Raw genomic sequence first — 21847 nt, 5'->3', positions numbered from 1 at the left:
ATGACAACATAAAAATCAGTTGAGGGCTGCAACTCCACTTTTTAAAAGACAATATCCTGGCCAGACTACTGTTGTGAGTGATATAAGTATTTGAAATGAAAATGATTTCTTAATGTCTAGTGACATATCAGGGCCATTTTATGATTAATTGATATACATTTCTTACATACTGTTCCTTTAAATTCTTTTGTTTAATCAACTCATTTTGATTAATTGACAAATAACTTTAATTTATCTTGACTAGAGATGAGTTTTATAACTTATAAAAAATAGTTGAAATAAGTTAATAAATTGTAGCAACTTATGAAGGCAGCAAAGACTATTTACAGTGCATGACACGGCTGTTTCTCTCCTATACACCTTCACTCCAGAGATTGTGCCTTTTCTGTTCTTTCATTTTAATTTTCAATTTGCACTTTAAATAATAAATCTTCTGGTTGTTGGCAATCTTGGAGTTTGTTTTATTTATCGCTCTGTAAAATCAATCAGCAAGATAATTTGGTCAGCAGTTCAACCTTAAGCCTAAATGATGTTCAGTTTGGGAGTCCTTTCAATCATCTCAGTTCTCAGTTTGTCTTCTTTTTCTGTTAACAAATTTTTTTAAGTTCTACCAGAAAGACTCGAAGATAGGTAAAGAATTGATATGAGTTTATTTAACAGTAGTTAGCAGCCAAGGCTGGAATGTAACACAGTATAGTTCTTTAGCGTAGGCCCCGACCATAGTTTGAATCCGGGGGTCACGGATTCTTGCGGTTTCTGTCTGAAGATGGAGACAGGCCAGAATCGAATCCCCCTCGAGTATGGACGGAACCGACCTGGTGATGGTGGTAGGGAGGGTGGGTTGTAAATGCTGGCATCAGTATCTGCGAATGCAAAGACAGGTGTGTACAAGCCTTATATACTCTCAGTATCATTGGTGATTGATTGCGCCTTGTGAATTAATGACGTACCATTCGAGTTTCCTGGTAAAACTTACGCTAAGATAACATTTCCTCATCAGACACAGACTTGTTAGTTAGCAACATATAAGCTTGAGTTTCTGTGTCAGGTTTCTCTAAAATTTTGAGACACCCCTCGCTGCAGCTTGCTGCACGATGACGTAGTGGATTAATCCAATGGTGAATGTAGTTGATGTTCACACACGCGTGCGCAGTGAATTTAAATCCATTACGTACTGGACGCTGTTACGCGCATGATTCTCACGAAATCCAGATTAAGAAGGTGTCCAGCATCATACATTTTAAAAAGCCCTTGAAGCAATTTTTTTTTTGATAAAGGTTTGAACTTAAGCATTATTTTTAGAGAATTAAAAAAAAATTCCTATAGAATATTTAAATTTTTTAGATTATCATTATCAAAAATTATCATTACCGCAATTTAATGATATATGCATTTACAAACAGAATGAAAACTAATGAGAGCTAAAAAGTTGTCTAGGTACTATGACAAACAAAATTTCAACTTTTATCTAGAGAGAAAAAATAAGAACTGCTTACCTGGTATGTCCCTTCCAACATTTTTTTTAAATGTTAGATAATTTAGAGCTTAAACAATGATTAAAAATTGTTGCAGATGATGAGAAAATTACCAAACACCACATGTTTCTTTATTGTAAATTTTTATAGTATAGCATGCACTGAAGCTTTTTATTTTTTAGATTTTTAAATTATAAATATTTCCATGTCAAAGAACCCAAATCCAGTCATGGACACTTTGCAGTAATGTAAATTTTCCCCTTAAATGTGGAAAAAACAACTAAATTGGTTTGAATGATGTCATTTGAAATCATGTGCAAAATAGTATAAAGAGATGTTTGTAACTGTATGCTTCTTATTTTGATACTCTTACTTTTTATTTACTTTTTTATCAAAATGTTTCATGACTCATGAGTCTAATTTCCGAGAATCACCCGCATGTGCGGTGGTGTGTTGTTGTTGGTGTACAATCGCACATGTTTTGGTATTTCAAGAACAACAGTGATTGTTTCTCTCAACAGTTTTGTTTGTTTGTTTGCCACTTGTTATTTGTTTTTTAATTAGTTTTTACTTGCTGTATGCACCTGGGCCCGTATGTATAAAACATCTCAGAAATGCTCTTAAGAATAGTCTTAAGCTATGACTTAAGTGTCAAAAAATTCTTAGTAAGGAGTAGGACCAGTCTGAGAATAGAGACATTTATAAAGAAGCTGAAAGCAACTTTCAGTAAAGTGTAAGACTCATTCTTAAAGCAACACTAAAGACTTATTGCTCTTTGCTCCCCCTACAGGTTAGAAGCGCAATTGTTCATTACCACTGTCATAAATACTGCAGCATAGCTGGCTCTGATTGGATTGTAGGTCTGCCGTAAAGCAAGTTTTTGTAGTTTTCACTCGAACTAGAGGACCACTACCCGACGGTTGGAAACTTCTTTAGTGCGGTTTTGGCCGATAGAGGGCTGCAAAGCGAATGTGAAAGTGCCGTTCACTCTGTTTTGAGTGGATGAACCATTGAAACTTTTTTGGAAACGTTATTTTAAGGTAAAAAAAACTCTTTGGTGTTGCTTTAAGTGCTGACTTAAGTGCCACAAACTGAGGACTAATTTCAACCTAAAATGGCCGCCCTTAACCTCTGAATCAGCCAATAGAAAGCCGGCAATGTCATACAGTCACAGCAGAATGTGACACCATACATTCATGAATCATGAAGACATTACAATTATATTAGTTTTAAATATTTTAATTTAAATTTGCTTCACAAAATGTTTAACAATATTACAAATAACCATTTTGCACCATTTTGATTAAGTTTTTAACATGTTAATGAAATAGACAAACATAATGTTATTAAAAAAAATTAAGATGATTAATCACATTATTTTAACTTCACTCACAAGCTGTTAATAAAGAAAATACTAAAGTTTGCAAACACTTAAAAAAATACTTTGATGATCAAGCCTCAACAAGATGATCAAGTTAAGTTGGTTTTCTCCACTTAAACACAATTGTAATTTTTGCCATCTTTGTCACTTTCACATTTGGCCTGCTCACTGCTAACATTGTTAACATTATGTTTTGGGTCAGGAATGTATACTCTAATATCACTTTACATGTTATAGTGTCACTGCAATCTTGTAGATACTTCACATTTTTATTTTTATTGTATTTTATTTACCTATCATAAACTGTAAAACGTAAAAGTTAAACTGAGAAAATTTAAATTGAAAAAACATAAAATTTTTAGGGATTATTAATAATTTGATCGAACTTTAACTTTTTACAGTGTATATTATTCAAATTTCTATACATTTAAGTATATACAATTGCTGTCTTGATAATCCCGTAAAAATTATTGGTACTGTGCAAGCACTTGAATATGTTTTTTACTAATATACATCTTATACTGTATATTATATTGTGTAATATAATATACATTGTATAAAAACCCTGTACTCTTTATATTTCATGTTATATTAATTCTGATCTATATACTACTAAAATGTTTTTTGTACATTTTCTGCTCTGCAACAATGTAATAATACATTTTTTCATGAATGCTATAGAAATACATTTGAATTAAAGTAATTCTAACGCATTCTTAGTTGTAAAGTGCATGATCTCTGCCTCTCTGCTGCCCTCTTGTTACTCTTAACTAGGTTAAGAGACCTCTCCAGCTCTCTTAAATAATTTAGGAGCTGAGACCTAGTCTTAACACTTTAGAGGCTTTATAAATCAAATTTATTTTTAAGTCTAGGAATAAGAGTAAAATGACGTCTTTTTAGAATTTTGACACACTTGACTAAAATTTTACTCTGAGCGGCTTTATACATACACTCTAAAAACAAACAGTGCTATATAGCACCAAAAGTGGTTCTTTGCTCGTAATCATAGAAGAACCTTCACTGGTGCTTCACCGGTGCTATATGGCACTAAAAACGGTTCTTCTATGATTACGAGCAAAGAACCACTTTTGGTGCTATATAGCACCGTTTGTTTTTAGAGTGTACGGGCCCAGATTATGTATACATTTGTAAACAAATAAGATAATTTGAAAATTAATCCTATATTGAATCGGAAGCCAGGGAAGAGCTTGCAGAAGTGGGGCAGCGTAATCATACTTGCAGCCTTTCTTAAGAAGTTTTGCAACAGCATTTTAGACTAATTGTTACCGAGCCACTTCCCAGCTGGCATTTCAACATTGAATGTCAGTCATATGCCTGCTGGGTTGGGATTTTAAAGTACCACTATACAAGGAGAAACAATGAAAGCATGAACTACAGTCTCAAGAGATTTCAATACATGCTAAATTTTAGACAATAAGCGGAACTGGATAAAGCGCGAGGAAGACCTTGAAGAAACATGTCTTTCTGGAGTAAAGTGCTGCGATACATAAACAGGCCCGTGGGCCGGCTATCCTAGTTATGTGCCTGAAAACGAATGCAAGTAAACAGGGGAGCTTTACTTTCTGGGTATTAAAAACACAATAACATTTGCATTTCTTAACAGATTTTAGTGGTTTATGCTGTACATGGACTAAAAACGATATGTATTCATTTTAATGTTGCCATAAGGAATTGTGAAATGCCTATTGTTTCTGAAAATCCACTAGATAGCACCACCAGCATGACATATGTATTTATAGCTGTATGTCATATGTCACTATGTGACATTAACTTTTAAGTTGTCATAGAGAGGGGAATATATTATAGTATTTAATTTTATATTATTTGTTTTTAAATGTTTTAATGTTGTGTTTAAATGTAGTGTGTTATGGAAATTTGTTTTTGCCAATGTTTTTGGAAACCAGTGTTTAATAAATAACTTTTATAAACTCTAGTGATGATGGTCATTAATTATTAATTAATCATAGCTAATGGTTTGCAAACATATCATTATGTTGTGACTTTACTTGTTGAGGCATGGCACATCATTATTAACTCATTATTTAGTAATTGTATTAATTAACACACAACTAATGCTTTAATTAATAATGCATTAATGCATATTAGTTTACCTGTATTATCTGGAAGTTGAAATATAAGGCTTTGACCAGTTGTGGTAATTAACAAATTAATTAACACTATTAGTTAATAAAATAAGTGATGATGGAATTAATCCACAATTACACATTAAATTAATAACAATTCATATATGAACTAATATATTAATCAGACAGACTCTTCATTAGTTGCTAATGAGGCAATCATTAATGAATAGCTAATGAATACCTTAGATAATCATTAATAATACATAAATTCAGTATTATATATATATTATATACTTATATATATACTTTGTACTTGTTTCAACGTAAATTATATATATTTTTTAATTTTCGTATCTGTTCATCGTTATATTTACATTTTATGTTCACTGTTCAAAAAAAAAGTATAAAAATGTTTTCCCTTACCCGAAATCACGTGACCTTTTCTGCTAGCTCTCCAACCGAAAATCGCACGATCTAACTCAAACTTTATAAAGACAAACGTTTGTTTTAGTTTTAACTTTAAACAAACACAGATTGCGAAACAGGAAGGGACCACAGTCTTAATTTAATATTCCTCCAAATGTGCACGGATATGTAGAATAATGAAAGTGTTTTCACAATATACTTTAACAAGTATTTAAAAATGAAGTGAGAGATGTTGGTTTGCCGGTTGTTGATGCTGTGAAACAGCTGTGAATTATAAACGCGCTATGCATCCATGTAACTGAAAATAAGTGAACAGTATCCCATTTTGAAGTGAGCTAGGGTGCTTACCAGTGTCCGAACCTACGCTCGGGGACTATGAAGCTGTTTGAGACACAATGTATGTATGACGTCAAAGTACCGCGAGAGTGAGTCAAATTAGACTTCTCCTTTACTTCTTCCATTTACGGTTCCTCGAATCGCTCTCGTGGGACTTTGACATCATCCTCATTCTGTCTCCGCAACTGCTTGTACCACGTGACCTCTACAAACATTTCCAGTATGTTGTTACTGGACGCACCTTCTGTGTTATTTAGCTGAAGCATTAACATGTAACTTAATGTTGTTTTATGATTTTTTTTACAGCTGGCAACACTATTCTTTTAAGCGGGTTTAATTTAATGTTCTTCCTGTTGCCCAGTTTGAGGATATGGACAGCGTCGAGTTGAAGTTGCGTTGTCATCATAAAATAATGGTAATTAACGTTACGATAACGCGTGAACGTAGCATTTGAAAGAAAAGGTTTAAACGCGTCATGACGTCACCCGTTGCTATAGTAACGATTTCACGCGTAAAGACGCGCTGCAGGATGCGTTGCAGTCCATGGACCGGTGAGTTAAATGGATACACTTATTTCTGTGCAAAAATCTCATAAAAACTAATGATAATCGGTCATTACAGCATGAATTTAGTTTGTTATTGTCTCTAAACGTATTCATATGTTTACTTCTGTTAATATTAATGTGGTTGCAATGAATTGATGAGAAAACTTCATGTTCCTCAGTGGTGTCAAGACATTAATTTTCATTAAGTTATCTGACAGGCAAAACCTGTCAGTAAATACAACTTTACACCTTATAGTTGTTCATGTCCTTTTAATTCGTGTGATTTTCATTTACAATTTCCTACTATGTCTATTTCTATTCAACTGTAGGCTACAAAAGTTTTTATCGTTTGGATAATATTAACATAGAATTTAAATGACTGTATTTGACATCCATGGGTTAATATAATATCTCAACATAGGCTAAGTAAAATCCATCAGCTGGGTTTTTCCATATTTTGAAATATTGTTTAGTAATCATTATTATAAACATCATCTGCCAAAGCAATCAAATTGAGCTTACAATGCTATCCACATTCACTCTTAGGGCTGTTCTGTGTCTTCTGTATTTTTGATTAGCCAATGTGTTAATGTTGCTCCATGCTTAATGTTTTGATCTGTTTAAACCGGTTAAATATCTTTCCAGATAAACTACGCAGTCTGTTAAGTGATCAGTGATGCGCTTCATCTGCCCAGAAACGGCCATGACCACACGTATAGATCAGCTCGCCCGGCCCAAACCCAACCTGCTTAAATTCCCAGACAGGTAGTCTTTGCACAAGCATGCTGATTTTTGTAGATAATGTACATTTATGTATGATCTCGTGGGACCCAGCAAGTTTTCTTTCATTTGACTTTTTAATCATGTCCTCTATAATCTATGAATGCATATAGATGCAAAAGCATGATTAGTGCCAGCAATTAATAAGATTATAACCTGAATGTTACATGAACCAAACAGGAATCATAATTAGCCTATGTTATGAAATATAAATAAATGTTATGATCTAACATGAACAGTCATGTATGTCCACAAGAGGGCTCTGTGAAACAGCAAATCTACACATAAACTCTTGTTGATCATCACAGTCTTATAGTCTACACCATAGTATAGTACATTATAAAAAATCACAGTATAGATTGAAAATGCAGTGCTTAAACCAAGTATTATCTCTGTGATTTTAAGTAATAATTGTTTTTTATAGGCGCTCAGTATACTGGCTTGATGAACTACCAGCTGAAACAAAGAAAACCTCCACTACTGGGTTTGGTATGACAAAAACACTTCACAAAATCAAACAAGAATCACTCTTCTGACAGCTTATAGCCTGAAAAACATAATCAGTTAAAGTTGTCACAATAAATTATCTTCCTTATTGAAAGCATACAATGAACTTCTCTGCAGGTTGTTACTTTTAAAGGGGACATACCATGAAAATCGGACTTTTCCATGTTTAAGTGCTATAATTGGGTCTCCAGTGCTTTTAACAACCTAGAAAATATGAATAAGATCAACCCAGTAACTTCGTTTTGGAAAACCATTCTCTGCAAGCAGGTGAAAAAATAGATCATTGAAATTTGGCTCCCCTTGTGATGTCAGAAGGGGATAATATCACCCCTTAATCCAACCACACCACTGCCATTTAGTGCAGATATCAACTCATTTGGATTTAAAAAGACACACCCAAAATGGCACATTTCTGCTCACACCTACAAACAAAGTGGCAATTTTAACATGTTATAATAATTATGTGATATTTTGAGCTAAAACTTCACATATGTACTCTGGGGAAACCAAAGATTTATTTTAAATCTTAAAAAGTCTTGTGAAATGTCCCCTTTAAATTGTAAGAGGGCAATAAACATAAAGATTAAATCTGATGGGGTTGAAACTGTGTACAATATGTATTATTAAGTACTATTCTGTTTGCATTTTAGTCTGTTTATTGGACTATTATTTTGTGTGAAGTGATATGTTGACTTTGTCTCCACAGAACTGACTCCTCGCTTAGAGCAGCTTGCCCAGAGCAAACAACCAAGCCGTTATTTGGAGGAGAGCAGGTGATTAATGTACAACAGACACTGACCAGAAGACAAATTATACCATATGAGCCATGTGGCCTTTTGTGTAAATTATTTTTAGGGTTGCTTGATTAGAGTGCTGCAGGGATAACATATTTTTGTAGGCCAACCTGGAAGTTAGGGGACACGGGTTCCCTCGCCAAAAAAGCCCATTCCATTTTCGCATAGATTATTACAAAAAATAAGCTCTGTGTTTAACAAATGTTTATGACAACAATCCTATGACGATAATCCAGACGTCTATGGGAAAAAATAAATGGGCCTTTTTGCGAGGGAACCAGTGTCCCGCAAACTGCTGTGGGGTTAGCATACAAAAATACGTCATCCCTGCAGGCACTCAATTTGATCAGATGATCTAACCTGACGTTGGAGTTTGTTCTTAAAGGGGACAGAGAATGAAAAAACATTTTTACCTTGTCTTTGTTGAATAATGGTAGTATACCCACATTCACAAACATACAAAAAGTGCTAAACATGCTAAACATCTCAGTCTCATAGAAATTCCTCTTTTAGAAATGTCAGCTAGAAAACAGCCCACTCTGAAAAACTGATGCTAATGACATCACAGGCATCTAACTGCCCCTCCACTTTAAAATAATTGGCTGCATTTTTTGAGTGGCAGCAAAGTCAGCCAATCACTAATGAGATTGCAAGTTAAGCCAGTAGGGGGAGCCAAATAGGTGCAAAACCACTTGTTTAAAATCCCCCACCCTAATAGAGGTATTTGAGAGAGGTTTTTAGGAAGCTTCTAAGGCATTACAGACCCAAACAAAAAAATGTTTGTCTACATGTCACATCACAGAACAAAGATAAATACTCCGTTCAATCATTCTATGTCACCTTTAAAGGTCACAAACACATAGTACATCCAAATATAAATATTGTCTCATCATTTATTCACACTCATGCCATCCCAAATGTATTTGACTTCTATTAAGTTGAACAAAACTAATAATTGTATATATTTATTTATATATAAAATCCCACCGTATGATTTTCTTATGGGGCTCAACATGGTAAAGATAGGATGGCAAGTTATATGAGCATTTACACGTTTGAGTAAACTCCCAGCAAGCAAATTTGCATTTATACGACATCTTATAGCCATCCATACACAGCCCTAAAGTCTAGGCTAAAACAAGGTAAGATTTGGGCTGTCAATGAAAATTGAATAGACGTCCATAGCCCAAAACAAAACACCTTGTAATCACTGTTGACTTACTTACATGGTGAAATATTATCAAAAGTTTATTTGGCAAAAACGACATGTAACAAAATTGAAGTTTATTTCGTCTAAAAGGGGGTTACTCATAGTCAGACTATATCAGGTCTATAGTTACCCTGTACAGTGAAATGACGGCAATTGCGTGCTGGGCTACTTCTTCTGAAATCTTAAAAAATGTAAATATTCTGTGAAATTACTCAGAAAGTTATCAGGAATGTTAAGTGAAACCCCTAAAATTAAACACCTTTATCTGGGTTATTCCCCTGTTTGTTTCATGTTTGACTCTGTTTGAGTGATCAGTATTACTCTAATCTAGACACGTATAATGTATACGTATATACTGCTGTAACATAAGTTATTGATCTGGGCTTTACTGAATGAATGAATTAATATATGCAGTATAGACACATTTGCATCTTATATAACCTCTAAAGTACAGTATATCAAAGTGCAGAAGCAACATGCGTCATTGAGTGAGAGAGTAAATCTCATATCCATTATATTGTCTCTTTGTTAAAATGCCCAAACAGTAGCTTGACTTCCTCAGTGGCCCATCATAGATCTCAGCAGTACCGTATCAGTTTATAGTTTAATCACCAGAATTACAACAATCATCTTCAGGCAATAACAACTCTCACAGTCACAATGTCCTTATGGCTTCATTCAAACACAAAACTCTCAGAGCTTATTGCAAGACTCAACCTGGTTGCTTTCTCAACCGATGATTACATCTGTAATTGGTTAATAAGCAAATATGAATCCAGTTCTCTCAGGTGCAATCCATCTGAAGTCAAAGCTTGTGATCATGGGATCTTTCTGTGGTTTTCTTTAAAGAAGGTCACAAGAACGGGTGGTTAGTGCAGCAGCGTTGAAGGCACATCCTTCCCAAAGAGTCTGTTCGCTGGCATTGCCTCGTCTACCTGCTAAAGGCTGGCAGCCCGATCGGCCCCTCTTAACCACTGTGAGTACAGTAAATGCACAACATTTTAAATTAAAGGTGCTTCAAAAGGTTATTCACAGTAATGCTATAAAAATGTTTGGTTCCCTAAAGAAAGTTAAAGCGGTCTTGTTGTTAGATTTTTTTAGATCAGCATATTGGTTTCTGGGTTCTTTAAAGGGGACATTTCACTTTTTAAAATGTGAAATAAATCTTCGGTGTCCTCAGAGTACATATGTGAAGTTTTAGCTCAAAATACCATATAAATAATTTATTATAGCATGTTAAAATTGCCACTTTGTAGGTGTATGCAAAAATGGCAGTAGTGCTGTGGTTGGATAGTGCAGATTAAGGGGCAGTATTATCCCTTTCTGACATCACAGGGGGAGCCAAATTTCAGTGACCTATTTTTTCACATGCTTGCAAAGAATGGTTTACCAAAACTAAGTTACTGTGTTGATCTTTTTCACATTTTATAGGTTGATAGAAGCACTGGGGACCCAATTATAACACTTAAAGGTGCAGTGTGTAAATTTTAGGAGGATCCCTTGAAAGAAATGCAATATAATCTACAAAACTATATTATCAGTGGTGTATAAAGACCTTACATAATGAACTGAATTGTTTTTATTATCTTAGTATGAGCCAATTTTATCTCCATACACCGCGGGTCCCCTTACATGGAAGTCGCCATTTTGTGCCGCCATGTTTCTACAGTAGCACTAAACAGACAAACTGCTCTACAGACCGTGTTTCGTCACTACTGTATTTTGTCTTATACAACAACATTTTTGTCCTTTTACGGCTACCATAGCTTCTCTATGCATTTCGGTGAACTGAGCGGTTGATTGCAATTCACAATCTTACTGCTAGATGCCGCTAAAATCTACACACTGCACCTTTAAACATGGAAAAAGTATGATTTTCATGATATGTCCCATTTAAATGGATATTTCGTGCGTGATTTAACCAATCAAATTATACCACTAAAACATGTGTCTTGGTTTTGAAATGTTGCATCAATTTACACCAATATTTTTAAGCACTATTCACTGATGTAGTGTCCCTATCAGTGAATGATAGAAGTATTGTTTCTTGGCCTCACAGTTAAGCGCTGCGGTTAAATCTGCCAGGGCGAGTCCGAGGATCTGTCAGCTGGCACAACCGAAGCACGTGAAGATGATGTCGACCAACTTAAGTGCTGAATCAAGTGTCCACACCATCACCGTTCCCACAGCGACACCTTCCGCACGTGTACTACAGCTGGCCTGTGAGTACATATCAGCACATTTTTACACTGTAAATGACATCATTACCTAAATATAAAGTCAGACTCAAAGCAACCAATTGCCTTTAAAATTACCTATGGCCTCCATTTGAACATTGGTTTGTGGATTTACAGTTACATTTATGCATTTGGCAGATGCTTTTACCCAAAGCAACTTTCAGTGCATACATTTGCAAACATTAAATTCATATGCGAATTCCCAGAGGATCAAACCTGTGACCTTTGCACTGCTAATGCAGTGCTCTAACTTAGCTCTTCAATGTAACATTGGTGTCTGATAGAAAACAAATATTTAGCTTGCAGATTTGCAGATAATGTAAGATATCATATGATCAGATCTCCTAAGAGCTCAACAGCATTTGAATTGACTTAGATTTTTCTCAGTGTAGTTCTCACAGTTAAATAAGAAGACCTGTAGATCATGTGTTCAATTCACGTCATGTGCTGGTAGAAAAACAGTGGAAAAGTTCATTCATGAGTTAAACAGGCAATATAACTCACTAGAAAATGTCTTGGTGTGCTTTTGGGTGTCAGAATACGAATGGCAAAAAAAGATGGCCTTCATTTTTATCAAATACGTCGTTGAAAACAGCATTTGAAGATAAACGTAGGCTTTTAAGGTTGCAAGCCCTTAAACGGACAGACTGGATTGATGAAATCATTTGGAAATCTTTTAATAATTAGAATAGAAAATAAGTCGAGAAAATGTCCGTTGTTCTGTCGAAGTCTGTTCCCTCTTTGTGTCTCTTATAGCGTTTTCATCACCTTACGTTTATAATTTATTTGGAAATATTAAAGCTTTGAATTGGTTATACTAAAAAGCAATAATATCACCATTTATTAAAGGGGACATATAATGAGATTTTTTAAAGATCTTAACGAAATCTTAATCTAGGTCTGTTAAAAGTGTGCCATTTTGGGTGTGTCATTTAAAATGCAAATGAGCGGATGAAGTGCAAACACTGATCACAATGATGGTGGTTTGTTGCAATTGAAACTCAATTGTGCTGTGAATTATTTTTTCTCTCTCTCTTTCTCTCTGTACTAAATGGCTGTGCTGTGATTGAATAGTGCAGATTAGGGGGTGGTATTATCCTATTCTGACATCACAATAGGAGCCAAATTACAATGACCTATTTTTTCACATGCTTGCAGAGAATTGTTTAACCAAAACTAAGTTACTGGGTTGATCTTTTTCACATTTTCTAGGTTGATAGAAGCACTGGGGACACAATTATAGCACTTAAACATGGAAAAAGTCATATTTTCATAATATGTCCCCTTTAAATATTTCATAAATTTCCATTTTATATTATTTATTTTTACCATCTTAAAATTATTATGTTTACATTCTTATTACATGTATAGACGGTTTCAGCAGTTACAACATAAACAAACGGCAGTCGCGGTCCGCACGTAACTTCTGGTAAACTCCGCTAAGAAGAAATAACAACAAAGTTCTTTAAACGTAGTTTATTTATATAACAAGCAAAAAACAACACATAGATTACCTAGGAAACCAAAACATTTGTTATTTTCGACGAGTCATTTGTTCAAGAGATCAGTTTAGCAACTAGTCAGACCATTAAAAACGAAACCGGAAGTAAGGTTCGGATCCAGACGTGTATCACGTGCGTCTGATGAAACGGTCTATAAATATAGCACACACACATGATGTAAAGTGTTATTAATATATAAACAGCCATATTAATTTGTATGTAAACATAATAGTTTATAATAGTTTTAGAACAAACACATAGGCTACAAATATAAGGGAAAAAATAATAGAAAACAAGGAAATGATGAAATATTTAATAAATGGTAATATATAGAATACATTATAGTATTGCTTTAATATGCACTTGACAATTCATATTGTACAAATAATTGATTTACCAATAAACAGGGCTCAACGCAAATCATTTTTTATACTGGCCCGTTGGGGCCAGTGGTTCAGGTTTTCAGTTTCCCTTCCAAAATTTTCACTGGCCCCCATAAAAAAAATTCAGTGTCTATTACATATTTAAAAATAATAATTCAAAAGTCAAATATAATTGTATATATATACAACAGACATGTTCCAACGTAAAACTTTTCTGCTTTACCTGTAAACTGACAGCAAACTTTCTTTCGTTATGTTTTACCCAAGTAAATGTCTGCTTCCAAGATGTTTAACAATATATATTGGTGAAAATATATTTTAGTGACTGAGGGTGATGCACTGGCCCGATCGGGCAAGTGACAATACTTTTTACTGGCCCGAACTTCTCTCACGCTTGCCCTGAGCCACCGGGCAGTCCTTTATGTTGAGCCCTGCAATAAAGAGCATTACATATACATCTCAGTAGCCAAGACATTTAAACTTTTAATCTATTTAAAAAAAAAAAACATTATGTGTAGGGCTGGGCAAAAAAATAGATTTTTCGATTAAATCGTTTTTTAAAACTTGGTAGATTCAAAATTGATTCTCAAAGAGCCGAATCGATTTTTTTCTTTCATATTTATTTCCGCTATCATTGAAAGTATGATAAACGTTAATCTAATTACTAGTCTTCTTCACTTTTTTCCTTGCGCGATGTTACCAAGGAGCGAGAGGCGAGCCTGTCATTCATTCATTCAGTCCTTAAAATGGCGGTTTCAGGTGCTTCATCGACGTTGATGCCACCAAAAGTCAGAGGTATGGAAGCATTTTAGATTTTGCAAGGAAGACAACGATTATAGTGTTGTGGCTTTTAATTTTTTAATTAATTACCCACTTGTAAACTGCTGTTCACTGTTCTTTTTTATTAATATAGTATTTGTATTAAATCTATATTCATTGAGTTGAATCGAGTATAAAAAGTGACCTGAGAATCGAAATCGAATCGATTTGATAGCTTGTGAATCGAAAACGATTCGATCTGGACTTTCTGAATCGATACCCAGCCCTAATTACGTGATGAAAACACTATAAGAAACATTAGACTAAAGGGAAACATAGGAGGAAACAGACTTTAAAAGAACAATGTATCCATAACAATCACAGTTTAACCTCCTAAGACGTGGTGTGTCCACATACGTGAACATCACATTGTTTGTTGTTTGCAGAATTCTGTGTAACTGGAACCTGTTGTACACAATCATGGACAATAACACTGCTTCATATTCAAGGAAAATATTTGGATATTATATTTATTGGTTCTTGCTAACCCCAGCTGGAAGAAATTTAAAATGCAAGCCAAACCAAAGCTCAGGTCTTAGGAGGCTAACGCTAACACTTCACACCACTGTTGCAGAGCTGTCACTTTCTTCCACCAGTTGGGTTCCGCCCACAAAATATGTCATCTTTGTTTACAAACACTCAATAGGTCATGCAAATCACTTTGGATAAAAGTATCTGGGAAGTACATAAATATAAACATTTCTCAGTTAATTATACCTGGATTCATTCCCCAGTTAGAATTGTAATTATTTCTTTCTCTCTTTCTTTTAATTTTCCACCTATAGCCCCTAAACAGGTCCATCCACAGCACGTTCTCGCCCGGCCCGTATCTTGGCCGATTCCCAAACATGTTCTGAAAGCTTCAGCCAGTAACAGACTGCACGACCTGGCTCGGCCAAAGACCCGTCAGGCCCTGTTTGAGGGCTATGACCCTTACAGAGTCACCCCTGCTGCTCGGGCGGCCACTGCCTCTCCAAGATTACTGGAGCTTTCATTACCCTTACCACGGAAATGTAAAGGCTAATAAACGCTCGTTCCTCTATCTGTAGTGTCAACATGGTCTCATTCCTAACTTGTCACATATTGGTTCATACATTTGTTCAGTACACCATCGGCTTCACTTTTTATGCACACGGTAACTCTTAGGCATCGTGCAGGGTACTTTATTGTTTTCAACAAGAAACCTTTCAATACTGACAATACAGACAATGGTGGAGTTGCTTTCCGGTTTACTGTACAGTACCTGTTTTGTTTGCACGTTTGACTATAGGTTGGTTTATACTGTAGTTTTAAATAGTCTAAGCACCTGCTGTAAGCACACGTTCAGGAGCCAGTTAATAACTCCGGATCATTTAAATATTTCCCTTCAGGGTTTGTCTTTATATGCTGGTGTGTGCTTTGTGTATGTAATTTCTTGTTCATTAAACTCTAAATAAGAAATGAGCTTATGATTCCTTCATGGCTTATGAGAGATATTATTGCTCATTTATCATTAAGAGTGGTCGCTGCTTTGGAGTGATAGAGTAAACAGTATTACGTATAGCATATATTAGACCGATGACTCACTGATCTATATACTGATGGGAGCATGTAAATGTCTGATATTGTCACGACTTGTAAGACCCAAGAAGACATGCAAGCATCACTATAAATAAACACAAAAAATATTACTTTTCAGTATTTGGCACTGGCTGTACTATGCATATGATACCCCTAGTAGTGGTGGTGGACAGAGCCCGAGTGCAGACAGCTCTTCAACAAAAGACCATATTTAATAACAAAATAGCCCCGAGGGAGCAAACAAAAGCAATTATTCAAATAATATAACGAAACAAGGCACGCAAGATGCTATTTTAAAGATACACAACAATCCAGCACACGACAGCAAACACAAGGGCATTAAATAGGAGAAGAACTAAACTAGGTAACTAGGGCAGGCAGGTGGAGGGCATGAACTAAAAATCGTATAATTAACAAGGAAAGGGCGCAAGGTCATGACATGAGAGCACACAAACTTTTTGCCATGTGCTCCCACACAAAACATGGGACTGTCATGATCCTGACACAAAACTAGGAAAAGCATGAAACAGAGAGGCAGGATCATGATGACACTAGGCCACATTTAGGCTACGTTTACACATACATTGTTATTTAAAAAAAACAGGGACATTTATCTTCATTTGCTCCCTTCGTTTACACGTAAACGTAGATTTCGCCTCTAAAACCGATTCTTTCTAAAAACTTCGGCCAAAGTGGATATTTCGAAAACCTTTGTTTGCACGCTTGCATGTAAACTGAGACAAACGGATGTTTAGGCGGCCAACGTCACAGTACGCGTCAGAGCTTGCATCTACGTCAAAAGTGCGGCCTATGTTTACATGTGACTGCTACTCTGAACGCTTCCATGATCACATTTATGTTCGTGCAAACTCGTTTCGTTTGTTTGTATTTGCAAATACAGCTGCCATTATGTCGAGGAGCAGAGACGAGTGCTTGGAGGTCTGCAATTTTACGTGTGTTCGACTTCATGCGGCGCTGCAAAAACTGACAGCCCTGCTGAAAAAAACAGCATACCAGCAAGACCAGCATATGTTGTGGTGCTGGTATGCTGGTGACCACCAGCTAAACCAGCATCAAACCAGCATAGACCAGCATAATTCCCATGCTGGTCCATGCTGGTTTGATGCTTTTTTTTAAGCAGGGAGGCGGATGATGTCAACGTACCGCGAGAGTGAGTTGAGAAATCACACGTACAGGTCTAATTTTGAATAGTTCTTGCGGTACTTTGACGTCATCGGACACCTACTGCAACAACTCCTCCCTTCAACACAAAGAACCAGTATGCGTCACCCCCAGCGCCGCCGGTGATTGGCTTACGTGGGCTTGGGCTTCTCTTGACGGCATATATGCATGGGTACATGTAAATAAATACTTTTCTGAAAACTGACATGTGTGCAAGATATTATTTTTGAAACCAGAGAGGTTGAAATGTCCGTTTATGAAAAGAGCCGCCCAGGTGTAAACGTAGCCTTATATTGCATGTTTAAAGTGACTCAATTCCAATTGGATATGAACCATGGATGTGTAAGCAGGAAAAAAGTGCATTGATTCCGATATTCTCCAATCGATTTCAAGCCTCATTCGCATGTGGAAATAAATCGGATATGAATCAGATACGTGCATTTGCGTCCGTAATGTCATTCCAATGTCAAGATGCGTCGTGCATCATTGAAAATGCGACGCTGGCAAACGACAAGTGGCAAGACGATCATATGACTCTTCATAGCAGCGCATCTTCGGTGCGACGGCTTCACTTAGGCAAAGACTCTGGAGGCAAATTAACGTTTGCAATGGTATTTATTTAACAATTCGTAAGCAAAAGAATGTAGTTATGATATAGTTCAAAGCCAGAGGGCTGTAAATCCTTTCTGCTCCTGCCTAAAACGAAGACGGTGCGAAGCCTACCCCCCATGGCTCAGAGCCGGAGGATTGTGGTCTTTAATGCTTCTGCCTATAGACGGTTTCAGCAGTAACAACATAAACAAGCGTCTTTAATGGTCAACACAAACTTCCAGTAAACTCCGCTAAGAATAAATAACAACAAAGTCCTTTTAAAGTAGTTTATTTATATAACAAGCAGAAAAACAACACATAGATTACCAAAGAAATCAAAACGTGTTATTTTGGACGAGATATTTGTTTAAGAGTTCAGTTTCAGTAACTAGTCAGACCATTAAACAAACAGAAACCGGAAGTAAAGTTCGGACCAGATGCTTAATCGCATCACCGCACGTGCGTCCAATGAAACTGTCCATATAAAGGCAGGGGCGGAGCCTATCCCCGATTCATAGACAAGGGCCAACCCGGTGGTTGTGGGGAGGATGGAGGTCAGCGTCAGAATCTGCATATGCAAAAGAGAGCAGTAGGGCACTTAAATACTCCATCAGTTAAGTGATGATTGGCTAAATCAAACAGTAATGAATGAGGTAGCTATAAAGGGATATATTACCCCAAAATTGAATTGTCATCATTTACTCACTCTCATTATGTTACAAACCTGTATACATTTTTTTTGTGCTGATGAACACAAAGGAAGATATTTTGAGAAATGTTTTTAACCAAACTGTTTGTGGAACCCAATCACTTCCATATAGTACTATGGACGTAAATGGGGTCCACAAACGGTTTGATACATTTCTTCAAATATCTTCCTTTGTGTTCATCAGAACAAAAACATACAGGTTTGTAACATAATGAAAGTTAGTAAATGATGGCAGAATTAACATTTTTGGGTGAACTATTCCTTTAAGTCTTACCGCTAGAACTTGTGCTAAAGCTTTCATCTCTTTAATCTTTTATAATACATTTTTCTGTGTCCATTGAATATCACAACGGTTTTACTTTTTCTGTGGTTTAAGCTGTTCCAGTTCAGTATGTCCACCTTGAATTGTTTCACCAAGTGTTTAGTGTAAATGCTGAAGTTGCTTTTAAAAGATAATGTAAACAGGTCATCAAAAAAATCATATTTACTCAACAAATCGGAATTGGATATCAAGATCTGCTGTGTAAATCCAGCTGGTTCATAATTCACTTGGTGGGCAATAAAACCTTGCTTTAAAAGTGCCATAACTAGGCACCATATTATTCATTATTTAGTGGGTTATTTATAGCATCCACCTATCAACCTCGCAGAAAACCATAACAACAATATTAAAGGCGGAGTCCACGATGTTTGAAAGCCAGTGTTGATATTTGAAATCACCCAAACAAACACGCCCCTACCCCAATAGAATCTGGACCTTCTGTTGATAGACCCGCCCCACACATACGCAACCCGGCATTTGATTTGATTTGATTGGCTATAAGTGTGTTTTGGTAGTCGGCCCGTCTCCTTTTCCAACGCGTTTTTCAAACATCGTGGACTCCGCCTTTAACAGCACACAAAGAAATTATTTGATATATACCTCTCTGTTTATTCCTCTGGTATTCCTTTAGCTCATCTATAAAGCATTGTTTTAGCAGAACAGAGGGTCACGACTTCAATCCCCCAAAAAATAGTTATTAAAATTAAGTTAAATGTCCGTCAAATGTAAATACATCTGTAGTTCATCTGGTGATTCCCTTTTGCAAAAAAAGGTACTTTACAGAAATGAGTTGTTGAGCGCTGGTTTTCTGTTTTGTTTAAGATGTATTCTTTATTCATGACAGTAATGTTGAATAGTTTGTCTTTGCAGTATATTCTAAAAACAAATGGCGCTATATAGCACCAAAAGTGGTTCTTTGCTCGTAATGTCAATGTCACCTTTATTTATATAGCACTATTTACACAACACATGTTGACCAATGTGCTTTACATCGTTTCATTATATAAAAGAGATAAATTACATTATTGATAAAAACAGTATTCAACACATAAAAAGCATCAACAGGAAGGATAAGCCATGGCAAACAAATGTGTCTTAAGTTGTTTCTTAAAAATGTGTACAGTGTCAGCATCTCTGATATCAATGGGTAAACAATTCCACAGTCTGGGCGCTACAGCGGCAAATGCACGATCCCCTTTCCGGCTTAATTTAGTCCTAGGAGTTTTAAGTAGGTTTTGAGTTGTTGATCTCAATGTTCTTTCCATTTGATGTTTAATTAGTAACTCAGATAAGTAAGAGGGTGTTAGGCCATGGAGAGACCAGTAAAAGTAACTTAAAATCAATTCTGTGCTCTACAGGGAGCCAGTGTAGGGATACCAGGGACGGAGTGATATGTTCGTATTTCTTAACATTCATTAATAATCTCGCAGCAGCATTTTGAACCTTCTGCAACCGTAAGATAGAGGCTTGACTGATCCCTTTGTATAACGAATTACAATAGTCCAGTCTTGATGATATGAGGGCATGAATTTCAATTTCGAGACAATTTCGAATTTCAATTTCGTAATCATAGTAGAACCGTTTTTAGTGCCATATAGCACCGGTGAAGCACCAGTGAAGCATCTGTGTCGAACCATATAGTGCTATGTAGAACCATATGTGGTGCTATAGTGGTGCTTTATGGCCCCTATGTGGTTCTACACAGGTGCTACACAGGTGCTTCACCGGTGCTATATGGCACTAAAAATGGTTCTTATGGTTACGAGCAAAGAAACAGTTTTGGTGCTATATAGCACCGTTTGTTTTTTTAGAGTGTACTTCATCGGTATGGCACTTAAAATGGTTCCTCTATGATTACAAGCCAAGAACCACTTTTAGTGCTATTTAGCACCGTCAGTTTTTAGAGTGTATAGCCCTGTTGTGTTTGATGAATAATTGTACTGTTTTCCAGTCCCACAAACCACATTACCTCATATGCATGTTATTGAATGAAAAGCTGATGCTTGATCCAGCATCCTGTACTAATCAGTTTCTTAAGTAATTTTGACAACTGTGCTTCGTTTTTACCAGTTCATTGTTTATAATAACCACCCAAGGGTTCAGAAAAATGAGTTTGATTCTTAACTCAGTGTAATGGATGTTTTTTTTTTCATTTATTAGTTCCCTGAGGTAAATGATGCTGATTTCACCTGATGTGCAATTATCCACTAAGCAAATCCACTTTCGAAAACCTTAACAGCCTCAACACGAAGTGAAATTAATGTGATGTACTTTCGAAAATGACTTGCAGGGGATACATCTGATGAGTTGAAGGTATTACGTATTAACAATATTATTTTACATTTGACTTGAAACAACACCTTCTTGTGAAAATCTGCCTTTTGTTTGTTAATTTTATATGTGACATGGTCTGTGAAAAAATTGTGTTTTATGGTTTTCTGCAAAAATAATGTAAAGAACATTATGTGAAAATATAAACTCATGAGTAAGGCCATGTCAAATATTGAAATTATTGATTGAAAATGTTTGAGTTTCATTGTAATTCTCAGTTCCAAGCAAACATATTAAATTGTTCAATTTGATCGGTTTTATCACGTAGCCTGTAACACTGTAAAGCCTGTAAAGAAATTTAGTTCATTTTAAAAACATTTTGCATCTTCTTTATAACTTCTTTATATACTGTCCACATCAGCTAGTGCTGTTTATATAACTGTGTGACCTCTATTATGAGTGCTTTACAATTAAAAGTTCAGAATGACCCACTTTTACTGTGAAATTTAACAAGCTTTAGATGACATCTGATCTGACATCTCATTTTATTAATTTTATGAAGAATAAGTAGTACATAGTTTTAAGAAGGTTTGTAGTTTTGGTTTCCTGTTTATAGTTTTCAAAATAAAGTGTTACAGGTTTAAGGAAATAAACTTCTGGTTCACAATATGACATATATATACCCAGCACAAGACGTCATTTGGACGTTGTT

The 21847-nt window shown here is 35.8% G+C and overlaps 1 protein-coding gene across 2 annotated transcripts; it reads left to right on the top strand.

The window, feature by feature from the left end:
• Window positions 1-5927: 5927 nt before the first annotated feature.
• spmap2 (sperm microtubule associated protein 2) lies at window positions 5928-15542 on the top strand. Of its 2 annotated transcripts, none has more exons than XM_055201497.2 (7): window positions 5928-6274; window positions 6914-7033; window positions 7473-7537; window positions 8262-8328; window positions 10412-10535; window positions 11619-11781; window positions 15286-15542. In XM_055201497.2, the coding sequence occupies exons 2-7, from the start codon at window positions 6945-6947 to the stop codon at window positions 15522-15524; spliced, it is 747 nt and encodes a 248-aa protein (XP_055057472.2). In that variant the 5' UTR covers window positions 5928-6274; window positions 6914-6944; the 3' UTR covers window positions 15525-15542. The 2 variants fall into 2 exon arrangements, with proteins under 2 accessions (XP_055057472.2, XP_055057471.2); XM_055201496.2 differs by having other exon boundaries at window positions 5933-6274; window positions 10409-10535.
• The last annotated feature ends 6305 nt before the right edge of the window (window positions 15543-21847 follow it).

Source organism: Misgurnus anguillicaudatus, chromosome 2 (assembly GCF_027580225.2).
Source record: "Misgurnus anguillicaudatus chromosome 2, ASM2758022v2, whole genome shotgun sequence".
Classification (NCBI taxonomy): Eukaryota; Metazoa; Chordata; class Actinopteri; order Cypriniformes; family Cobitidae; genus Misgurnus; species Misgurnus anguillicaudatus.
This window is presented reverse-complemented; position numbering and strand designations above follow the sequence as displayed.

What these genes read in the sequence shown, in the direction of transcription:
- spmap2 (XM_055201496.2), top strand. Translation starts at nt 6,945, where the DNA reads ATGCGCTTCATCTGCCCAGAAACGGCCATGACCACACGTATAGATCAG. An exon ending in CGTTATTTGGAGGAGAGCAG is followed by an intron (nt 8,329 to 10,408) that starts GTGATTAATGTA and finishes TTTTCTTTAAAG; the next exon opens with AAGGTCACAAGAACGGGTGG. An exon ending in ACGTGTACTACAGCTGGCCT is followed by an intron (nt 11,782 to 15,285) that starts GTGAGTACATAT and finishes TTCCACCTATAG; the next exon opens with CCCCTAAACAGGTCCATCCA.